Source organism: Caretta caretta, chromosome 13 (genome assembly GCF_965140235.1).
Source record: "Caretta caretta isolate rCarCar2 chromosome 13, rCarCar1.hap1, whole genome shotgun sequence".
Taxonomy (NCBI): Eukaryota; Metazoa; Chordata; order Testudines; family Cheloniidae; genus Caretta; species Caretta caretta.
The window spans coordinates 11,146,326-11,161,889 of NC_134218.1; the positions used below are offsets into that span (position 1 = coordinate 11,146,326).

Genomic DNA, 15,564 nt, shown 5'->3' on the forward strand with positions numbered 1-15,564 from the left:
GGCCCTAACTGAGCTCTCAGCCATTCCCACTCCCTGCCCTGGCTGGGGCCACATGGCGGGGCTGAGAGCAGTGAGTAGGGGCCTGGCCTCGGCCGGAACAGGCAGGGCAGGGGGCTTCACCTGGAACCTATGGGAGCCAGTAAATCTAGACCACCCCATCAGGTGTTTGTCTAACCTATTCTTAAAAACCTACGACAGGGATTCCAAACGTCTCTCAGTAACCAATTCCAGTACTTAGCTATCCTTATAGTTAGAAGGTTTTTCCTAATATCTAACCTAAATCTCCTTTGCGCCCATCACTTCTTTTCCTACCCTTGGTGGACATGTAGAAGAATTGATTATCGACCTCTTTGTAAAACCTTTAACATATTAGAAGACCATCAGGTCCACCCTCAGACATCTCTCTTTTCACAGTTTTTTCAACCTTTCCTCATATGTCAGGTTTTCTAAACTTATCATTTTTGCAGCTCTCCTCTGGACTCTCTCCAATTTGTCTACAACTTTCTTAAAGTGTGGTGCTCAAAGTTGGACACAGTACTCCAGCTGAGACCTCACCAGTGCTGAGTAGAGTGGGACAATTATGTCCCATGTCTTACATACACTACTCCTGTAAACAGGGCTGTCTCTAGGGGGGTGTGGGGCCTGGTACAAATCAGCCCCCGCCGACTTGGGGGCCTGCTCTGCATCGGCAGCTGGGCAGAGCCCTGGGCATGCAGGGCAGCAGCTGGGACCCCAGGGAGGCAGCTGAGAGCCTAGGGGTGCTGCATCATCCCCCACACTCATAGTTCCTGCACCTATGTCTTCCGGGACCGATCGCGCTGGCCAATCGCATCGGCCTGCGGGGCCCCCCAAAGCGCAGGGCCCAGAACAGTTGCCCTGATTCACCCTACCCAAGGGACTGCTCTGCCTGTTAATACACCCTAGAATGATATTAGTCTTTTTCATCACTGCATGACAGTGTTGACCCATATTCAGTTTGTGATTCACTATCACCCCAAAATCCTTTTCAGCTTTGCTCAGCACATTAAAAGTAGACAGGATGAAAAGCAGTTTTCACAATTAATAAAGAAATTTAACTGAAAATACAATTATGTACAACCGTTATTATGAGCCCAATACTGATGGCTGCCATTTACTGACCTCTGTGTGATACTGACAGGTTGATACTCAAAAGCAGTTCCCATCCTGCTTTAACACTGACCTAAGAAATGAAATACCATCTTGCATGCTTAATATTTAAACAAACCGATTAACTTCATTTTTGGATGGTTTCACCAATATTAACATAGGATGGAAACTAGTTCCGTATGTTATGCTGGGACTCCCACCTTGCCAGTCTCCAAATGAGGTCATTTTTTGGTGTCAGGAGTTTCACCAACTGAGGTTCAGAAATCCCCTTTGTAACTTATTTTATTTTCAAAAGCTTTTCTAAGTTTGTTAAAGCAGAAGAAGGTTCCTCCCCCTAACGCTGAACTTTCAGAAACACCAAGCTGAAGGAGAGGGGTACAGTTTTCCTCTGTGAATGCAAAGAGATTTTGCCTATAAATACTTTTCATGGTGGTACAAACACAACATATGTTATGAAGGAACAAGCGTCCAGTTTTGTAAGTTATTGACTGCCCTCAGCCGCCACTGATGCCACTCGATGTGCCCGATTCTGCTTTTTAAAGTTAACAGGAGTTTTGTCATTGACTTCACAGGGAAAAGGATTCAGTGCTAAGATTGCCAACATGGATAAACACATGTATTGTACGAAAAGGCATAGACGGGGTTTCCCCTCCAATGTAACTTGTATTATTTGATAGCTCATAATTATTTTATCTACCTTCAGCATTTATATAGCACCAATAACCAATGGTTTCATTGTTAAGGCACGGGACTGGGACTCGGATGACCTGGGTTCTAGCCCCAAATTTGCAACCAGCTTCCTGTGTGGTTTAGGTAAATCATTTCATTTTTCTGTACCTCATTTCCCCATTCGTAAAATGGGGATTTAATACAAACATCCCACTTCACAGGAATGTTCATGGTTATAAGGTGCACAGATACTACAGTGATGAGCACCACAAAAACGTCTATAAACAAATGATAAATCTATGCATAGATTTATTGGTTAAAAATATTCTTCTGTGTGTACCAATTTTGATAGTGTGCAGTATGAGACAACAGGAATGAGCTTCCGTTCCTCATGCTAGTCCCCATTCACACACTTTGGGTGAAATCCTGGCCCAATGAAGTGAGTGGTAAGAAAACAACTCCCATTGACTTCTGTCAGGCCAGGATGTCACCCTCTATTTAAAAAAATCATTGTTGATGCTGTCTGAGCTATCTGGGTTTGTAGGGTAAATCCTCCACAGTTAATAGATTATTTCCCTCAACAGACCGTAGAAAGCACCTCTGGAGACATGACTATTGACTGTATCACACTGGCTGCTGCACATATACACTAAGTCCACACTGTTCAAAATCCTTGGGTTGAAATAAGTTACTGCAAATGCACAGTAGCTGATTTTGAAACCACGACACTGCTACCATTTATTATCATCATTTTTACAAAATACCCAAAGTGATCAGATCATATGGTAGATTACTGGCTTGCCAAAGGTTATGTTTTAAATCAAAACCGTTTTTGAGTTATACAAGTGCCAAAAATATCTTGAACCAATCATTTTTTTAAAATCAACCCCTGTCCAACAAAACAGTTGTATAATTTAAAACAGAACCAAAAGTTTGTGTTGGAAATTGTTTAAAAACCAACCCTCCAAATCATGCTTGAGCAGAAGCCTTGTATGGCAAGATTTAGCCTGGGGCAATTTGGTGCCAAGGTATAGACTCCCCTATGGGTTTATAATGGAAATACTGACACAACCTTAACTATAGTGATGCAAATGTGCCCCTAAAACACTGTATTTGTTTTTATTAATAGAAGTGGTAGTGTTTACATTTGCAGGTATCTTACACTTCAGCATCAATGAATACTGAGTAGAATGAGTAAAGTCTTGGATGTAAGGGTCAGAAATTCCCAAACAGGTGAATGAGACAAAAGGTGAAAGTCCTCAATTATGAAAACAAGAAGTTCAAATAAATAAATGAGGGAAGGGGAGGGAAAATAACAAAACTAAGAAAATATAAGCAAGCATTAAGTTGGAATGGTTCAAATAACTTCAAATTATGGCTACTAAATTAAAGACAGAAGAAAACACAGTTACTAATTAAACAGCAAGCATTAAAGCTTTATGGTTTTGTATTAAAAATAAAAACAAAACAAAAAAGAAAAGCTGTTAAAAATAAGACTTGCGTTTACCAGGCCACCAAACTGCATGGACTACTAAAGAAACTAACAAAGGCAATACTGAGACATTAAGACACACACACACTCCATACATGTGCAACCTGACTTTTCAATACACTGCCTTCTCTCTCTCTCAAAAAAAGCATCTCCTAAACATTTCCATTCATATAAAGCTTTATCAGAAAGTTTCTTAAAATAGTATTTTGTCTTATCTATTTCTTCTTTGTTACATATGCTTGTGTATCCTTGTCATTGTCAGAGGAAGGAGTTTGACATTTTTTTTTATTTTTAAGAGGAGGTGCTTTCTTTTTCTCAGATCAGAGATTACATTCCTTACCATTAAGAAAAGGAGGACTTGTGGCACCTTAGAGACTAACCAATTTATTTGAGCATAAGCTTTCGTGATGCATTTTGACTGAATGCATCCGATGAAGTGAGCTGTAGCTCATGAAAGCTCATGCTCAAATAAATTGGTTAGTCTCTAAGGTGCCACAAGTCCTCCTTTTCTTTTTGCGAATACAGACTAACACGGCTGCTGCTCTGAAACCATTCCTTACCATTAGATTTCCCCCACTTGCATATAAATTTGATGCTTCCACCAACTCCCTCCAGGCTTAAAAAGATAAGGGTTGGCACTAAACTTAAAAGGATTTTGCTCCTGTAACAAAAATTAAGGCTCATGTTTTATTTCCTTTTTTTCCCCATCCCACTTTTACCTACTGAAACCCCAACCCTTAACCTCCAGGTTGTGATTCCAATTGAAGAATGTGAGGGCTATTTTGGGTCAGGCTCTTCTACCGATTCACAAAGCTTAGGTGGCAGCTTTCCAAATTGTGAACTGGACAGACAGGTTTTTCAAATCTGATTAGCAATTGCAGCCAAAGTTTCAAGACAATTTAACGTCTTCTGAAAGATCACTAGTCATTTTGAACCAAATGGGGAATGAGATATTACCAACACTAAGTCCTTGCTTTCTACATGTGTTAAAAAGGACCAGGTGGTTAATTTCCTCATTAAAGGAAGCCACAAAATCAAGAACAACAAAAAATTCTCAATTCTGAATGGTTACAGTTTGTAACATTAAAAAGGCATCTGGTACCTGTAGCAAATCTAGCCACACACACATTGCTGACCACACCCTAGCATTAATTTAAATTGGACCTCTTCCCAAAAAGTAATTAACATCTTGTGAAAAAAAAGCTAGTGTGAAAGGCAAAGAGGTAATTTTTAAAAAATTCACTGCATTAAGATCCAGATTGGTTTGGGGGAGTAAGTAGGAGGGAGGGAGTGGAGAAGGGCGTTTGAGTAATATATGCTAACACTGTTCTAGATGTGTTATTACAGCTGTAATTTCTGACTTTGTACAAATTGTACACGTAGGTTTAGACACATGAAAAAGTAATACACTCACAGAGACATAAAACACCTAGGTATAAAATATAAAGCAGTGTAGTAGTTACTAAAATTACATGCTCTCTTATTGCTACAGTGATTTTTGCTCTTTTTTCTTTTTACTGTACCACATGTTGTTCTAAGCATATAATTTGCATAAATTATTCAAGTTTAAGAAAAAATCCACACATCTTCACTTTAAGCTACTTATATAGTTAATATAAAATAAAAAGGTTCTAAGGTATCTCTTTATTAAAAGAGAGATAAAAATGTCATTTGAAACTGGAATTCAGTGACCAAATCCAAGGGTGGTATACACCTTATCATTCTTGTAGTATTATGCCCACGCAGGATAGTCGAGTTTGGTGGGGTGTTTGGCCCAGTCTACAGATGGTCAGCAGACCTGCATGATGCCTATGTGTTTGTTTTTGTTCTGTTTTTGACTTTTGTGAAAAGGACTATGAATGACCAAAGACTAACATTTATAATTTGTAGCAAAATTTGGTTTATGTAGAAACAAGCCATGTTTTGCATTTGGATAGAGATTTAAATGAATTAAAGCTAAAAATTAAAAAGCATGATGCTGCAACATCTGGTCACTTGTTGAAGACCTCACTTTTAAAGTGGTTAAGTTTGCACAATTTGTACTTTTTTTTTGTTTTTTTGTTTTTTACTAAACAGTATTTTTCCTTCTTTTATAAACCAGAAAAACTAAACTACAGATAAATTTTCCCTACCTTGAGCTAATGCTGCAGATAGGGTTGACAAAGCTGTACAGCGCAATCAAACATACTTACATCTTAGCTCATTGTACAGGTACAGCCATAATCAAGGCACAAAGATCTTCTACAAGTTATTTTTTCAATAAAGTTGTACAAAATAATACATTTTACAGTCTGTACAAGAATAATAATCCAGCAGTAAAATAAAAAAATGAGGGCAGGGGAGAAGAAAAAGAAGGGAAAGACCGTGAGGACTAAAGTCCAGATAATGATTTTTATAGCAGACAGGATCATCAGTGGACAAACGGAAAACAGTGTGTGGTTAACTCTTTCTGCAATCACAGGCCATACGCAGTTCAATTCATAACGTCCATGGTCATCTTAAGACCACCAAGACTGGATTTAAAAATACCCTTCTGAAAGGTAGCGGTTAGTTTTTGCACTGTCTAGGTCTGTTGTAGAATTGTCAGTATTTCCGTTCAAAGCCACATTACAGTCAGAGAACCAAACTCAAGTGTCTGTCTTCAAACTTGGTCTGTGACTTGGCACCTTCTTTTGTCTGATGCAGTGAATGGATACAAAGTTGAAATCATGGGTTATATGATTATGCCCACAACAGTGCTAAATTACCTAAGGTTTTCTCTCCCCATTTTTTTGTTTACTTTTTTAATTTTATCCCCAATCCTTTCAGGTGCTCCACATTCAGGGCCTTTAATTCATTAATTAATTAATTTTGTTAACAACAGTGTTAGGGAACCCACCATGAAAATGGCCTTTAAGTTTTAGGTGCCATCTCAAACTGTCTGAGGGGGACACAAGCAAGCTTAGAAGTGCTGCTGTTGTCCAGCAAGGAGAAAAAGTTGAGGGGTGCAAATCAGAGGGAGACTGCAACAGTTCTCTTCCACCCTATGTGGGCAAGGGTTTTTTTTGTTTCTTTTTTGTTTTTCTTTTTTTTTTTTTTTAATAAGGAATAAGGAGTCCAAAACACAGAAAAAAGTGCTCTCCATCACAACAACTCATATTGGCGAAGGTGCATCCGTTGAATAATGTCCCGACAGTCATTGAAAACCCTCCGGATGTTTTCTGTATCCACTGCACAGGTGAAGTGAGGATAGCAGTAATGTCTTCCATCTCCACTTGCTGTGCTGATTCTCTGTAGAAATAATACAGAGAAATTGTGTGTCAAAATAAAATTGTCTGGAAAAATGAAGCTCTCAAGCCTCAGATGAATGTTGGCGAGGACATTATGTAAGTTCTAAGATAGGGGTTCTCCAACTTCATTGCGCCACGACCCCCTTCTGACAACAAAAGTTACTACACAACAACAGAAGGGGGGGCCTGAAATCTGAGCCTGTCCTAGGCCCGCTGCATGGATGGTGGGGGCCAAAACCGAAGCCCAAGGGCTTCAGCTCCGGGCAGGGGGCCTGTAACCTGAGCTCCACTGCCCAGGTCTGAAGCCCTCAGGCTTCGGCCCCGGACTGCAGCAAGTCTAAGTCAGCCCTGGCAACCCCATTAAAATGGGGTCGCAACCCACTTTGGGGTCCTGACCCACAGTTTGAGAACTGTTGTTCTAAGATGAAATCTGGAGACCACTGAAGTCAGTGGCAAAACTCCCATTGACTTCAGTGGGATCAGGTTTTCACCCCCAGGATTTAACTTTAGGGGAACAGGGTTGCTTGCGGAAAAATTGAGTATTTGGGAACTGAACTGTAGCTACAGAGATGAGAACTTCACTGATTCCCATTAATGGGGAAATTTATGTGCAGGTGGGAGGGCACTGGCCCACACAACTCCCATAGTGAACTTCCCCCTCCAGAGCGCTGAATTTTGCCTGCATGTGAATCTTCAGCCCCTCTTCACAAACTACACACAGCCTCTCAGTATTTCTTTTGGCTCTGGTATAGATGAGTCCCAATTTTTATTGCAATGCTCAGTATCTCTAATAATAATGACACCCAATTCAGGTACTTATTGTACAAATACTTAAACAATTGTTACTACAACTAATCAGTTGGCTAATGAGATGATAGGAATGATACAAGGGAATATTAATATTCAGCAGATAATATATTGATTTGAATCACAACTTCCTTTCGAAGTGACGTAGTGGATGAAATCTTGGCTCCCATTGAAGTCAATGCGAGTTTTGCTACTGAGGTCAGTGGGGTTAGGGATTCACCCATTATCTCCCATTTGAGAATTACAGATTCTCCACAATTATTCTAATCATTTAACTGTGTATCTTGTTAAACAAATATATGAAAAGTAGCTAAAATAACCAACACCTTTTAAACCTCTAGCTTGGGTACATTACATAGCACACAGCTTAAATATAAGCCACTGTAAGAGCAGGCAAACAGTTCTGCAATATTAAAACACAGTTAAGTGTATGACAGAAAAACATACATAGAAAAAAGAAAATACTTACAAGAAACTCATCTCTGATAAAATACTTGGCCCTTGTAACTCTGGGATCCTCACCAGGCTCTGGTGTTGCTAGTTAATAAATAATAATAATAATAATAATACAATAAGCATTTGTTAAAGTAGGTGTTTCACAGTAATGATTCTGAAAATCATAACTTACCCACTGACTATCAACTTTATGAACTAGTCTTTGTTTTCTGCTCAGTTGCAATAGAAACAATTTTCTTAATATAAAGTATTATAGTTCTAGTCTCTAATATGGTATCTAAAACAACAAGACTCCAGGAAAGCAACAAAACATGATGGTGCCCATAATGTCAGAATTTAAGGAAATATTAGTGCAAATACGAGCTTCGGTTAGAAACTTACAGGTAACCTGCAGAACCATATGACCCCTAATGCCATTGACTAGGTTGAGCTGAACTACTCTGGTTGCAGATAAAGGAAGGCTGATGGGCATTAAAGTATATTTATTTGATAAGTAACCACATAATATGAGATGGAAACTTCCTTAGAGAGTTTTTTTTTTTTTTTTTTTTTTTAAGGATCATTACTGACCCCACTTAGTTATTCTAACTTCTTGCTACCTACCACACCTGGGATAAGGGACAAAATGAACCTTCAGTGCTCTCACACACAGCAAGGGAGTTCCCATGGAATCTTGCACCTCAAAGGACACTGCTGCACCCCACCACTGCACTGAGGCTGCAGTGGAGTCCAGCAACAAAGTGCGTAATAAAACGCTAGCATGCTGAGATGCCTCTGTGTATGTCCAACAGATAATGTCCTCTACTGGGACTGAAGAAACATTTAAATTACAATTTGTCCGAAAGGTACTGAACATTTTTTCAACGCTGGAAATTTGCTTGCTTTAAAGTTTATCTGAAACTTCCAATAAATGTTATGTACACAATTAACATATACTATAGTCCAAGGAAGTGGTACTTTGATGATACTGGTTTATTAAAAAGATGAGAACAATGCTCTTACCATCCTCTGGTGTAGTGTAGCGAGCAAATTCTGGAAAGTAGTCTTCAATTTTAGATTTCCCTGCCAAAACTTTCTCTGCTAGCAAATCCTGTTTATTCAGGAAAAGAATTACTGAAATGGTCCGTAGCCACCTAAAGAAAATTGAAGCCAAATATTGTTAGAATGTATGGCTGAGCTTAAACACCAATAACAAAAAACATAATGTTGGTTTTCATAATGCAGGTCCACAGACTATGTCTAAGATTTCCAAAGGGGTCCACACCTCAATTTGAAATATTTTAGGGATCTGCAAATGAAAAAAGGTTGAAAACCACTGCTTTAGAGAATATATTCATATTCTGTACTATCACAGTTTTTCTTAAGCTTATTTTATTTTTTTTCCAGTTTTATGACTTCCATTTTTCCAATACTGTGTAGTTTTCTTCCTTTAGATTTTAATACTGTATGTTAGTATTCCATATAGCAAGTTTACAGTGGAGATCAAAGATAATGATTGAATGGGCCATGTCAGAAATAGAAATGGTGCACTTTGTACCAAAGATTAACTTTATCAATATAACACAGTGTTACTAATGCATGTGAAATTAATGATAAAACTTCAATTCATGGACCTGTTGTTCCAGATACTCTTGAAGAGGTTTAGTGCTTCTTGAAGCCGATTGGTCTGATTGTCCTCTCGTATAACCATGTTGTAGCTACTGCTGGCCACCACAAATATGATAGCAGTCACATCTAAATCAAGAAACACCCAGTAGTTAACATCAAGATCCCGAAAATTTTTGACTAGATTTAGCTTTACAAAATTATGTGAACAAAAGAAATGCTTCACACACAACTGATATACAGACACCTTGGGGAGAGGGGGAGGGAATGCAGCAGCTGTACAAAACTCACACACATTAGGTTCAGGACACAGAGGACTATGGACAATTTAAACTACAGGGGGAATTTACGAAAGACTAGATTACTCAAAATGAATTTTGGCCAGGACACAAAAAAAGTGTTAACAGTCCAGCTCTTGAGAAAAGTGCGAAGGACTTTTAAGTGCCATTCTAGAGGAAGGAGCTTACCAAGGAGCTTTCCCCAGCAAGGTGGTTAGCGTTTTCCTGGTCAATTTAGACAGGGCCTAACACATTCTATACGATTATTTTAAAAGCTGTCCTACAGAAATACATGGGTGCCTAAGAAAGTGCAACAATTTCAAAACTCAGTGGAAAACTTTATGAGCAGTGCCACTCCAGACCTCAATTTTACAACTTATCCAAAAGACAGAACCTCCAAAGGGCTCCCTAGCACCATACTGAGGCAATGGTTCACTCTTAACTTGGAAGAGTGGCATCTCCTGGGTCAGCAACATAGCTTCTCTCACACACAATAATGTGGCATTCTAATTTGATCATCCGTATTTATGCTGTACCTCTCCAGAAGACATGTAGCCCTTCACTTGTAAAGACAGAACAGACAGAGTTTGGAAATTCATGGGCAACTCACAAAAAGGAGAATGAATTAAATGACAGCAGGAAGTTTGGATAAACTATTTTAATTTACCCAGCTTTCTTTCCTTCCCACCCAGATTTTCACTCAAGACATTCAGAACAGTTACAGTAGATTACATGATGATACAAATTCCAGCCAATCTGTCTGTTCAAAGAGACACCTTGTGATTTCAGACAACTAAAGAGGACAGGAGTTAAATATCATGTGCTGTTATTTACGTTAAAATATTGCAATGAACTTTTATTTTTTAAATTTGATAAAAAAAATAAATCCCAAATCTTACCATTGAAACATTGGATCCATTTTCGGCGTTCATCTCGCTGCCCTCCAACATCAAACATGCTAAAGAGGAAAAAATCTTAGTCACTTACTGTACAAAAACACCGCTGCTCTCCTGACTCGGACATACAGTATTTAAAGTAAGGGTAAATGCTGTATGTGAACAGAGCATGTAAACAACCTCAGGACTCCCCATTTTTTAGAACCTAATGAGACAAAGGACTGCCAGAATCTGCAGGTAAGAGTAACAGCCTAATTGTCAGTGCAAAGAGGTTTTCACCCCAGAAAGTAATGTAGTACTTTTAGGGCTACATGAAAAGTTAGTGCGCCGCAAGCTGGGGTGTAAATCTACGGAACGCAAGACAACTGCACATGAACTGTTGCCCGTGTGGATGGACTCTCTATGGCACACTAAAAGTATTACAGTTCTATTTGAAATAGCAGTACGTCACAGCACACTATCAAACTTTTAATACGTGGTAGCAGGATCACACAGTGACTTAGTCAGCTATACATTCATACCTGGCTTGCCGCCCACCAAGTTTTCATGTAGACAAGCCCATTCCCTCTTTTGCATTAAAAAGACAAGAAAAGCTAGAATTGCTGAAGCATATCACAGGGTTCTTATTTGTCCTCACTGATCAAAGAGACATTTAATAAAACTACTACAATGAGAGGTTTCCTTACACAGATACTGTAGATCTAGGTTCAACAATATCAGACTGATATTTAAGAGTCAGCATTTTTGGGTCAATGCCATCAAACAACCGTTAAGCACCAGCTCCTTATAAACTGGAAAAGGGCGGAAAGCGTGCACCTTCTGTTACTCTGATACACACACAGATTTTGGACAGCTTTGTCAGTACACTGATTTTAAACTTTTGTTATATATGGAACACGACAGACCTGGAAGAAAAGGAGGCATAGAAGCAGTTCAAAGAAAAGTTTCTCTCTGTTCTTTTATATTTAGATAAAACTGGTTGACAGACACTCTCCAAGAGATAATATGAAAGGCAACAGGAAGGAGAGGAAAAGGAAACTACAGGAAACCAAAACAGAATTAAAAAGGCAAGCAGAGTACAGACCAACTCCAGAGTTTAAGTTAGAGATTAGGTCATAAAATGAAGAGATTCGGGAAAAAGAATCTAGGTAACAGCGCAGAGAGTACAAAAAGGCCTGTGGCAGTGAGTCTCAGAGCCTGGGTCAGGTGACTTGTTGTGGAGCCACAAACAGCGGTGTACATGTTTGGGCTTGGGTTGGAGCCCAGGCTCTGAAACCCGGTGAGGGTCAGGGTCCCAGAGCCTGGGCTCCATTTTAAGCCCATACAACTACACTGCAATTTTATGGCCCCCCAACCTGAGCCCCACGGCCCGAGTCAACTGATACAGGCCAGCCACAGGCGTTTTATTGCAGTGTAGACAGACTCTTAGTGCTGAAGCAAATAACAAGATCCCAGAGTACAATTTTAGGTCCCAGTCTTAAAAGTGAGATATGTTTAGGCAGATGCCATAGCCTACACCAAGTGCCACTGAAATCAGGAGGGCTCCACTCAGATGCAGTGACCCACCTGTACAGATTGGGCCTAAGTGACTACTTTAAAAAATTGTGCTCTGTGGGACAAATTATATGCAGTTTCCACTGAGAACAACGAGAGCTGCAGACCCTTATCAGAGGGCAGAATTGGTCCAATAAAATGGTTTTTGTATACATCTTCTTTTAAACGTGTGTGTGTGTACATATCTTCTTTTAACTCTACTGCTGAGCAATTAAAAAAATAACTAGACATGGCCCCATTATTTTAATATTATCTATAAAAGTGCATTTTCTGCTTCCTCTTCTGGCTTTGCATTATCAGAGAAGTTGATACAAATGCACAAAACAGATATTTTGGTAGGATAAAATGCTATATACACATTTGTTGCTGAACAAAACAGTATCAATTTTAACGTCAGCTGCATTAAAACCGAAGAAAAGATGTTTGCCATTTAAAAAAAGCAGAATCAGCAGGAAAGTTATTTTCAGGCTTATAGAAAGACAGAGTAAAGGAGAATCAAGTTATCAAAAAGCTTTATCAAAACTTGTGAAAAAAACCCACCAGTTCTTTGGCATTAAATCAAAAGCAGAAAGCGGTCGGCCAATTCCCATGGTGTTTTTAAAACTTAAAATGGAAAGCTCTTAGACAGAAGTATCTGAAAATAATTGCTTTCCGTTAAGTGTTAAATTCAGCAATACGAATGCTGTCTCCAGCATATAAACTGGCCTAAAATGGCATTTTCTCCTCTTTGCCTAATCACTTTTGCCAGGTGTCATTCTTCGGAATACTAAATGAAGAAGGATACTTACTGAAAGTTTACTTTGTCCACCTGAAACTTGGTTTCAAAAATTCCTGATGTCAAAACTCTGCATCTCAGCAGGTCCTAGAGAACAAGAGAAAAAGTCATTTATTCAAAGCAGTGATTTGATTATTCTTCAAACCTCCAAATTTGAAAAGAAAATATAATAATTTGCTGAGTGCTGCTCTTGTACTCAGTGCTGTAGAGAAACGGAGCGTATGTGAAGTTGGGTGAAGTTGAGAATCAAAGACCCCCATCCTAAAAATTTGTACACATGCTTAACAAGCATTTGCACAATCAGAATCCGAGAGCCAAATCCTGAGAAGCAACGAACATTTGCAAAATGGCAAACGCAGGTGCTGAGCGCTTCTGAGGATGTGGCCTTCAGATCTACTAAATCTTATAAGAATCCACTGAAGGTCTGACATTCAGGTGATAAGCCACAACTTCCACTGATTTAGAGGGGCAGTGAATGCTCAGCACCACCTTTAAAAATCAGACTATAAACTTCTGAGCATAAGACAACAAAATTAATCCAAGCTCCATTCAGGTGATCTGCAGATAGTTCCTTCTAAGGAATGCACCTGGGTGGCCGCCCACGAAAGAATGAAGGGCTGCCCACCTAATTAGTGGAGCCGCACAGGCGTGACTCCACTAATTAGGTGCCTGGACCCTGGAGAAGATGCACATGTAAGGTGAGGTGGTGGCCTTGGGGGGAATAGAGGGTAGGTGTGGCAGTGGGGTGAGGTGGGGGAAATAGGGAGGTGGGGGGGGAAGTGGGGTGAGAAGAAGGGTTAGGGGGAATTTAGGATGTGAAGGGCTGCGGCAGCCAGAGAAAGACGAGACTTGCTCCAGTTCTAGGGCTGCGGCTGCAGGTGAGAGAACCCCCTCCTTCCCAGCCCAGCTCGGTGGCTGCCATGGTGGGGGAGAGACTACGGATATTAAAATATGAGTTGTGTGCTTTTATTTTGTAGAAAAAAATCACGTTAATTAGGGTTTTTTATATAGCACTTTTATCCAAAGAGCTTTACAATAGTTAGCTAACGGTACAAACAACATTTGGAAAGATCATTAAGTGGTCCACCAAGACCCTCAGCAATTTTCAAGTGGTCCGTGAAAAAATAAGTTTGAGAACCACTGGCCTAAAGGGTAATTAACATAGACGCAAATAGATATAGATAGAACATGAACTTTCAAGATTTAATTTATTTGAAGCCTAACAGGAAACATTATTTTGAATCTGACTGAAGGTTTTTAAAATCCAGGACTTAAACTACCATGGTTACTGATCTTGATATTACTGAGACTGTACTGAGCACTGTTACAAATGGATCTTACATTTGGACCATAGAGATAAGACCACAAGAATGGAGTAGAATATTAAGGAATTGATGAGTGCATTAAAAGCCACTCCCTTATTGCACTGATCTTATATTAAAAGAATCATAAGTTAGTCACTGTTTAAGCTTAAAGAGTCACACAACTATACAAAATCCAAAAGGTTAGACAATACTGTTAAACAAAATGGCTGCATTTTACAGACACTTCTTTAAGAGCAAATTGTTGCAAACTTGCTACTTTTCTTGAACACTTATTTTATTTGATATATGTATGTTGAAATATTCTAACTAGATCCATTTGTTAGGAATAATTTTTTAAAAAAATTATCTGATAATTAACAAATGAAATTTGAAAAAACTAGAAGCTGTCAGGCTCTAGAATCAGTGCAAGTTTCAAAACACAAGTGGCCATCTTCAGAATGTCTGAAGTGAAGCACTACTCCACATGGGCATTCTCCCGCACATATATGAAGCTCCACTGAAGTGGTCAGTGGTCCCAAACAAGCACATAATTAATAATACACAAAGCTCCTGCCATCACTGGCCTCCAATACAAATTTGAAACATTACATTTATGATTTAATATCTGCAGGCTAATCTTTGCAATTCAAAAAGAAACTTTTCAGGTAATCTGTGTTTATTTTTTAATACAGATAATTGATCCCAATTTTTTTTTTAAAAAAAAGAATAAATAGTTTTTAAGAAACTCAGCTTTTAGAAGGATAAATGAGTAAATTGACCCCCAAGTAATCTCAAGAGCAAAAGATGCAAATTGGTCTCTCCTCATCACTGTTGCTTGAAACAGTTCTGGGAAAACTAACGCTGCAGCTGTGCTTTTGTAAGGTACACACTGGGCTGTAGCTGCTCTTTGTTGCTGGGAGAGAGCTCTCCAGGCGACTAAATGAAACAACCTCCAGTGAGGGGCAGTAGCTTTGTTGGTGGGAGAGCGTCCCCCACCAACTAAACGCTGCCACACTGGCGCTTTTCGTTGTTAAAACTTTTGTTCTTCTGGGAGGTGTTTTTTCATATGGCCTAACATTTTTGGCTTCTGTTCTGCAGAAACTCATGTGCACGCTTTATGGGACTACTCATGTGCACAAAGTCAAGTGCATGTGCATTGTGTCTTGGGATTGGTGGTTTGGTCCTCAAACAAAAGCTCAAATTATTTGCAAACTAAACAAAAGCTACAATCCCTATAGTGACAGAAATAAAATGTTGTTGTTGTAGCTATGTTGATCCCAGGATATTCGAGAGACAAGGTGGGTGAGGAAATACCTTTTACTGGACCAACT

The 15,564-nt window shown here is 39.3% G+C and overlaps 1 protein-coding gene across 4 annotated transcripts in view; it reads right to left on the reverse strand.

The window, feature by feature from the left end:
- Nucleotides 1-2,506: 2,506 nt before the first annotated feature.
- Nucleotides 2,507-15,564, reverse strand: part of GNAS (GNAS complex locus) — a 256,365-nt gene continuing 243,307 nt past the window's right edge. For all 4 annotated transcript variants that reach the window (XM_048819684.2, XM_048819685.2, XM_048819686.2 and 1 more), the window contains 6 exons: nucleotides 12,943-13,016; nucleotides 10,604-10,662; nucleotides 9,435-9,555; nucleotides 8,824-8,954; nucleotides 7,835-7,902; nucleotides 2,507-6,559 (listed from right to left, as the gene is read on the reverse strand). In XM_048819684.2, the coding sequence (XP_048675641.1) occupies nucleotides 6,413-6,559; nucleotides 7,835-7,902; nucleotides 8,824-8,954; nucleotides 9,435-9,555; nucleotides 10,604-10,662; nucleotides 12,943-13,016 (600 nt within the window). In that variant the 3' untranslated portion in view covers nucleotides 2,507-6,412. The remainder of the gene's footprint in view (nucleotides 6,560-7,834; nucleotides 7,903-8,823; nucleotides 8,955-9,434; nucleotides 9,556-10,603; nucleotides 10,663-12,942; nucleotides 13,017-15,564) is intronic.